Source organism: Hippocampus comes, unplaced genomic scaffold, assembly GCF_001891065.2.
Source record: "Hippocampus comes isolate QL1 unplaced genomic scaffold, H_comes_QL1_v1.1 scaffold92, whole genome shotgun sequence".
NCBI lineage: Eukaryota > Metazoa > Chordata > Actinopteri > Syngnathiformes > Syngnathidae > Hippocampus > Hippocampus comes.
In genome coordinates this window covers 2,418,836-2,427,268 of record NW_017805379.1, presented here as the reverse complement: position 1 = coordinate 2,427,268, position 8,433 = coordinate 2,418,836, and the positions used below count along the sequence as shown (strand labels likewise).

At 44.9% G+C, this 8,433-nt stretch overlaps 1 protein-coding gene across 1 annotated transcript in view; it reads right to left on the bottom strand.

Moving 5' to 3' along the window:
* LOC109517234 (SAM and SH3 domain-containing protein 1-like) overlaps nt 1–8,433 on the bottom strand; it is a 27,289-nt gene that overhangs the window by 1,697 nt on the left and 17,159 nt on the right. The window contains exons 3-15 of the mRNA XM_019872260.1: nt 7,002–7,052; nt 6,548–6,597; nt 4,208–4,320; nt 3,936–4,048; nt 3,736–3,834; nt 2,801–2,933; nt 2,388–2,680; nt 2,004–2,066; nt 1,780–1,908; nt 1,442–1,574; nt 1,188–1,357; nt 262–471; nt 7–174 (exon numbers count right to left, since the gene is read on the bottom strand). Coding sequence (XP_019727819.1) covers nt 7–174; nt 262–471; nt 1,188–1,357; nt 1,442–1,574; nt 1,780–1,908; nt 2,004–2,066; nt 2,388–2,680; nt 2,801–2,933; nt 3,736–3,834; nt 3,936–4,048; nt 4,208–4,320; nt 6,548–6,597; nt 7,002–7,052 — 1,725 coding nt within the window. The remainder of the gene's footprint in view (nt 1–6; nt 175–261; nt 472–1,187; nt 1,358–1,441; nt 1,575–1,779; nt 1,909–2,003; nt 2,067–2,387; nt 2,681–2,800; nt 2,934–3,735; nt 3,835–3,935; nt 4,049–4,207; nt 4,321–6,547; nt 6,598–7,001; nt 7,053–8,433) is intronic.

The following is an 8,433-nucleotide window of genomic DNA, read 5'->3' as shown; positions in this document are numbered from 1 at the left end:
GTTGACGAGTCGTCTCTCCTTACCGTCGTAGTCATGCAGCAGCTGGACGGCAGTGAGCAGCACGGCTCTGTCCTGGGGGTCCGTGATGTGGAGCTCGTCCAGGTCCTCCTCCTCCAGCAGCCGGAAGGTGTCCAGGTCGTCGTAGCCGTTGAATAGGAAGGTGGGCAGGTGCTCCTGTCCCACGCGTTCCAGTGATCAAGAAAATCTCGATGATGATGATGATGATGATGAAGGGTTGGTTCGGGATTCGTCCTTACTCACTTTGAGGTTGATACGCTCCAGAAGCTCGTCCACAGACTGCGGCTTGGGCTGCCGGGCCTTCCTGCGCCTGCGCTCGGTCTTCTTGGGCTTGGCCCGCTCTGGATTGAGCACGTCGACGTAGATGAATTTGAAGGTGCCCACTTTGCCCCTCAGCATGCCCATCCACGTGCCCATCGGGGGCTTGCTGATCATGTCGATCACGTCGCCGCTCTGCATGAACACGTCCCGGCGGGAATTTCTTGATTTTTCCTTCACCTTTGTGTCACATAACTAACAAACTGACTGAGAATCTTACTTTGGGTCATAAAATTAGCTTGCCTACTCATCAAAAACTATGCGTGATCCAGTTAGCTAAGCAACCGATTAACCCAACAATGGATTATTGAACCAACCAACTCAGTTCACAACTGACATAACCACCCAACAACTGAGTAACAAACAGTCCAACTAATTAATTGACTCACTCACAACTAAACCACCAACTTTGTCACATAATTATCGTACTTTCTGCGTGACATAAATGGCTAGCTGTCTTGCTAATTAATAAACGGCGTTGTGTGGGCAATCCAGCTAACGAATCAACTCACTAAACAACCAATTAACTAACACACCGGCTAACGAAATGACTGACAAACTTGCTAAAAGCCACCTCCCCACTCACTGACAAGCAACTCAACGAACCTACCAACTTTGCCACATAACTAACGTTTGTGCGATCTAGCCAACCAACCAAAAACCAGGTTACTACCTACTGAAACACCTTTTTTAGTGTTGCATAACCTCTTTGCGTGATCAAGAGAACGAACCAACTGATCACCTCACGACCATCTGTGAGCCCCTTTATTTCTGCAACCCGCTCTACCAGCAGTTGACCATGAGAAGAAGTTTCGGGTGAATTTGTTTTTTTGTTGTTTTGCTGTAATCACCTTGAGTTTGAGGGAGTCGGTGTCGTAGGGACTGGGTGTGAAATCCGTGTGGACGAGGGCGCGTCCGCAGAAGGGTCCCGAGTAAGGGAGCTCGTCCTCTTCGCCGTCCTCGGACTTGACGCTCTCTCTGTTGCTGTTGGACGAGTCGGTGGTGCCCACCGTCTGACCGCCTGCTCACAGCCACACGACAGTGAAGGCGGGGGAGGGACGCTCACCTTACATTTGACACACACAGCCCACAGACACACACGTACTCATGGAGCTCTGTCCGCTGAGTGAACTCCTCAGGCTTTCCACAGAACCTCCAGGCTTCAGCTCGACTTTCTCCAGAGAAGAGTTCAATTGAGGGGACTGAGGGCAGCTGGAAATGCTGCGATCCGGACTCGACTTTGTATGGATGACAAACAAAATAAAGCATGTTAACGTTGACTTTCGACCCAACGTGAATCGGCAGTTTCTCAATTGTTTGCAGGGTGCATCGTTTGCCCGAACGAAGAAACGTCTCTTTCAAATGGATGATTACCGGATTTGTGGAACAATTCCAGTGAGACTTTGACTCGCTGTCACTTCTCAAGGCTGTGTGTTCGTGTACCTGATCCAACATAGAGGCTTGGTGTCGCTTAGTGATGTGCTTCCTCATGGTCTCCCTGACAGACTTGACTTTCTTGCCCAGGGAGATGCGGGATATCTGAGGGGACCTAGCGCCGTCTTCGTCTTCGCCCTGAGATGATCAAAGTCAAGCCAAAGGTTATTGAACAAAGATTTGCTTTGCGTTTGCTCTATTGTTGTACACTTGCATCATAGTCGAGGACGTACGGTGTGTTGGGCTGCATGCACTGAGCGGTTGGTGACGTCAAATCCTCCGAAACTGCAAGCTCTCTGTGATACAAGCATTAAAAATAAATAATAATTAAAAAATCAACATTAACACAATCAGTCGAAATGAAACAAATACTTATGTCATCATGTTAACTAACTCAACCACTAAGAACAAACTTTAAGGCATCCTGCAAACTATCCATCCATTTTGGATGATAGTGGATTTCACCACAGTGAAATCCACTTTTTCAGTTAGTCTGCTTTGTTTTTCTGCTAATCAGATGACCAACCAAGGTTTTATTCCTATATCAAGCTATAATGTCACGAACGAAAAACAAATAACGGTGAGTCATTCTGCTAACTGAGAAATAACTTACTAACCCCGTGGTGGCTGAGGAGGCGATGTCGGAGCCCCCCGTCTGTCACCGATCGAGCCATCTTGGCCTCGTTGCCCTGGTGGTGGTTTTCGTCCAATACGGCGTTGCTCGACTGTTCTTCCTCGGGCGCGTCGTGACGAGGGGAGCTGCCACATGGAGGGCTGCGCTCGGGGGCCTCTGACATGGCCAAGCTGCCAGAAGAGCACGACGTGGTAACGTTGTCCTCGCCGTAGCCCAGCTGATCCTGCATGGCGGACGCCAGCGAGTCCACGGGACAAATGCTTGGCTGACAACACTCTGTGGATCATCATATAACAATATTAAGAAAAAGCTCATGTTTTTACTATAGTATACATAATGACTACAACATGCCAATATTGAATATGATTTGCTTTATGCTTGATGTGTGTGGAGTACCTTCTACGCCGGTCTTCCTGGTCTGGTCGATCCTGATGAGTTTATTCTTCACCTTGCGTGTGGAGTTGACCAGCTTGTGAAGCCTTCGGAATGTCAGCCACTCATCTTGTTCCGTGTCGGACAGCTCACGCAGCTGGTACAGACAAACAGGAAAAAAAATCACTCAACAATGCACTGTTTGTGCCATCCTAAGCCAACCCAGTGTGTGGAATCCTGCTGCTAGCTAGCTAACTAACTAACCTACTAACTAACCAACTAACTAACTAACTGTCAACCAACCAACGAATAAACAAATGCCAGCTAACAGCAATACTGTTTGTCATCAGGGTAACCAAATAACTAACCAAGTGGCTAACAAGCTAATTGGCTAATAAGGTAACTATGCTATTGTACTAACAAAATAAACTGGATAACAAAAAGTGTGTCATCCTTCGAATGAACAAACAAACTAACCAAGTAACTAACTGCATCAAATATGTGTGTGGTGGGCATGACTGGCTGCTGTCGGAATGTGGAGCACAAAAACAGGGTGACACCACTGTGGCATTGAGCTTAGAGGGGGCTCCAAATGGGGGCCGCGTTCACAAAGGGACAGCAACGGGGGTCAGTGGTGATGAGACATCTTCTTATTGTCAAGTATTTCAAAGTACACGGCATTTTGTAATGTTGGTAAACGACGAGCACCAGCAATCCGAGCAACAGAAGAGTCAAATTGGGGGGGGGGGGGGGGGGGGGAATACGATAAGTAAAAGATGAAATATCATAAGAGCACATATTTTCCAAGGAGGCAAGTATTTTTCTCCATATTTAAAATAGCAGTTTTGTCATCTGGTGACTTGGTGCGTGGTCCTCTGTGGCCCCCCATTTAAATTGCCCATCCCTGGCCCAGATCTCCATCCTAGCGAAATAGATAGCTGGATGCTTGAAATACTTACGCTATCGCTGAAAGATTCGTCGGCAGAATGACAAACATCTGTGCACTCGGACGGCTCCAACCTGCACTTCTGTTGCTTCTGCATCTCAAACTCTTTCAACTGCATACACAAAATCAGAAATATTTTGTTCCGGACAAATGTTGGGCTTACACTATCTACGCTGTGTGGCTGTGTTTATTTTGTGTTCTGTAATATGTTACCCGGGCCAGCGCTTCCTCAATGGAGATCATGTTCTCCTTGACCATCATCATCAGCTGGATGCGCTCTTCATCGCTCATGGTGATTTCACTGGCCACGAAGCCCACTAAATCACCTGGCAGGTACACACACACACACACACGCACACGCACACACACACGTTTTTTTTTTTTTTAAACCAGTCAATATTGCGAATGTAATATCACTGCAACATTTCATCTTCCATGAAAAAAAATGTGGACTGCATTTCTTCAGCATGGAACTTATTTGTTACCTTTTGCAAGGTGGCGGGCGGAAGCTCCTTTGGGTGTCTTTCTGAAAGTGCTCCAAAAGGATTTGCTCCTTCTCTTGCCGTCGTCCGAAGGACTGGACTTGTGTATGGGAAACCTGCGCACACACACACACACACACACAAATCCAGTTCAAATTTCTTCCTTGAACCGGTCAAATACAAGTAAAAGATACCTCTTTTCCACATTTATTCTCTTCATCCCTTCAGTGGTCTCTTTGTCGGCCACCGGGCAACAAAATGGCGTCGTCGTGACGATGATCAAAGATGCCCAAAAATATAAAAAAAAAAAAAAAAAAAAAAAAAAAAAATCAGAGGCTCCAGCCACGCTCCATGGATGAACACATGAGCTCGGTTGGGAAACAAAAGAGGCTTTGGCCCCCTTTTGGAGTGGACGTTTTGCAGCAGTGACAGTTTTCATGTGGAGCCTGCATTCCTCTCCCAACTCCCGCCCTCCCGCACGCGCTCACTTTACTGGAAATAGCTATGTCGGAATGGAAGGGAAATCGGCACTAATGGGCAAAACTAATCAGTGACTTCAACAGCGAAATGCTCTCGGGGAAGTGTGTGACAAAAATAATCAGCTTTGTTGAACTTGTTGGGTCTTATCACGACACTTTTTTTTTTTTTTAGGTTGTGATTTACCTGACGTGTTTCGATTGCGTGTGACTCGTCTTTATCGGCTGATGTTCAATGAAGGCGTGACAGGCGATTCCCGCCCTTTGCTGTCCGTTCAGACCCTACGGGATGCTGCTCGAGGTGCTCATGAGCACGTCTGCTCCCTGGTCCCTCTCGATGGTCCTCTGGCCCCGCCTCCTGACCTCGATAACCTCCCGAATCCAACGCTGGGGTTTTATTGTCTTCAATGCGGATGACTCGGGCCTTTTCCCGATCGGTAATGTGGTTTTCCCTTTTGTAGTGATCGGTGACGACTGTCTTATCTCATTGAATATCAGCTGATAAAAGATGAGTCACGCATGAAAGACTTCCGCCGAAACATTTTGGGTAAATGAAAAGCGACAAAAAAAAAAAAAAAAAGTATGAATTATGAATAGGAGATAGAATGACATTTATTCAGTTAATCTGTTTTGTTCATGTAAAAATGTATTAAAATAAAATAAAAAATAAAAGAAAGACTTTAAAAAAAATGTATACTATTTATGTGTTTAAAAATCAGATTACCGTACTATATACCACATTATTATTCTCTTTTTTTTTAAATTAGGGCAGCTGAATAATTTCGGTTTATTTAAAAAAATAAAATTAAAATAAAGGAGACTTCATGAATCACTGGATGTTTAGAAAGCGACATCCTTTTTGCGTGCTCCAATCCTAATCATCCTGTGACTCATCAACAGAGGAAACAAAAGCAGGAAAGACAAAGCCAAGTTTGGAATGACCAACACGCATGCACGCACGCACACACGCACGAGTGTCTCAAGGGCAGCAGGAAGTGGCGCGTATGCACGCGGATGATGGCGCATATGACGAATGGACGTCTTCACGACCGGTTTGACACGCAGATGGAGCAATTGTTTTGAGCTTTTAACACAGAACAAATTAAAGATGGCGTAAAATTCATCCCAGACGTTGCCTACATGTGAGGGCGGGTATTTGGTTATCTTAAATTGACGATTATTTGAGCGCGGTGTTTTATTTGGATGAAGTTGTCGGTTGCTTAAGGGAGTCCTTTTGTCTGTCTAAAGCTGACGTGGCATGGGGAAAGCGTTTTATCTTTTGACGTTGAAGCTTACTTGAGGTAGACATTTGATTGTATTCAGTTGATTGTTTGAGAGAGGCATTCGTTTGTCTAAAGAATTTTGTGATAATTGCTTGAGGGAGGCTTTTTGTTTTTTAATTCGTGTTGTGCTGCTGATCGCCTGAGACAGTTGCAGCTTTATCTTGACTTTTTGTTCGTCTGAAGGAGACTTTTTTTTAAAAATTTTACTGTAAGATGATGTTACTTGAGGAAGGTGGTCATTCGTCTTGAGTCAATGGTTGCTAAAGGTCGGCATTTATTTGTATTAAATTGGCCATTGTTTGGCAGAGGTGTTTGGCGGTCTTAAATTGATCATTTATTTGGGGTGGTTTTTATTTGTCTTCAGAGCTTTGTATTTGTCCCAAGTATTGGATTTAGTTCATTTTGTTAATTTGTTCATAATTGCTTGAGGGGAGTTTATTTTTCTGTTGGGTTGATAGCGTGAGGGCAGAGTTGAGCTGGCGTCTCTCCACAGAGGAGCTCATTCAATCAATGAAGATTTTTTTTTTCTTTTTCAAGGGAAGCCCCTAATTAATCATGTCAATGTAATGAGTTCAGATCCTTACTTCCTGTCCGTCTCCGGAGTAGATGTGGTGCTGCAGAGTCCAAGAGATTCCTTGAGAACAGGAATAAAATGTCACGTCTCATCGCTAGCAAACACAAAATAATGCATCAGCAAAGTACTGACAGTGCTTCACCTTTTCCACATTTATTTTTCTAATTTCAGAAAAACTTCAAATGACATTCCCCGTCTTCCCCCCATTTTTTCATTAGGAGCTGTTGTGTGTCGGGATTTGACGAAAACACGGAATCCATTTTGGAATAAGGCGGTAACCATGAGTCAAATGTTTAAAAAAAAAAAAAAAAAAAAGTGAAGCATTGTGAGTATTTCCAGATTCAGCGCACACTGTCAGCAAATGGAATGTATTTGCTGATAGTCTGGGGAGCATCATGTGGTGCAAATTGCATCACGCCACAGCGTAATCTTGCCAACATGGCCGCTGACACATGTGACCTCACCTGGATCTGAGAGCGCAGCTCCAGCGATGCGGCCGCTGAGTCAAGCTTTCCCTGAAAGGCGCAGGAAGTGGACACATCTCTTTATGCTGTCACCAACTTAAGAACAACTTTAAAGACACACCGGAGGTGACTTTGTGCTTCACACCGTGCAATAAACCTTTGGCGAAGACAGATGATAAGATCACGATGTTTTTACACGTTGCCCAGTGCAAGTCAGCAATTTTTGTTTACCGTCACATCCGCATCCTGCACCAATCGGCGTCGGCGCAGCTCCTCCATCCTTTCGCACACGTCGCTGAGGGAGGTGCCGTAATAGCGAGAATACTCCTGGGCCAGATCATCAAGACTCCCCACCGAGCCATCCTGAAAGAACAAGCAAATCGGTGCCAACAATGAGCGCTGCGCTGACAAGTCATTGTTTTGAAAAGAAGCGTCACCAACCGGCGAGAAGTGCAGAGATAAAAGCTCATTGTCTGACCACCTGACGCCTGTGTGACGCAGCGATGACGCGCGCTACGCTCTCTTGAGCACTCAGCATTTTAAAAAAAAGCACCATCACATGGGCTCCTCCATGGTCAAACTTTGTGAAGTTTCATGTCAAACTAAACATAAAGTGAATGGCACGTTGCGTAGGTTAAAAACAACCCAATAGCTTCGCCTTTCAGTCCACTAGCGTCATGCTGACACTAAACAGCATCTGTGTTGCGGCGCTATTGACGCGGCTCACTGTCGTGTATTCTTTATCCTCTGCAAAGAATGACTAATATTAGTGCAGTATTGATAAGGTGAGAAAAGTTGACACATCTCAAAGAAATGTTGAAAATGTTCCTAAAGTCAGTGTGAGTTCTTTGTGTGTGTGTGTGTGTGTGTTTTTTTTAATCCTCCATTTCAGAGTGGATGTTCCCTTTTGTCAGAACTCAACGAAAGGTCTTCCGTTAAAATTGTCTGTCATTGGTTTAATAGAAATTTTATGTGTAGAAAGTACGAGTGGTATCGGTTACTTGGTATCGTATCGGAGTGTTCTCAAGAGAGGAGAGTCGTACCGGTATCGGTTTAAAAAAAAAAAAAAGTGGTATTAAACATCCCTAGTCAATACAGTAATTAACTTGAGCTACTCTTTTTCGAGTGACTGTTTGCATGAATGAGTGAGAAAAGTCATTGGCCCTCAGGGGCCACGTGAATCTTTTGTGTGTTCGTGAGGTGCTGAGAAATGTGACACCATGCGCTCCTTTTCAAGCCTTCTGTGGTCCATGCGTCACACTGTACTTATTTTTTTGGCTTGCGCACCATTCATTTGCCCAAGAAAATACAGAGTCCTTTTCGTGGTTTTGCCATATCTAGGTCACTGGAGCCGTGTTTACATTTATTAGCGCTTGTCATGTGGGCTGTGTGACAAAGGACTGTTTATGTGTCCATGTTTTTGATTTTCAAG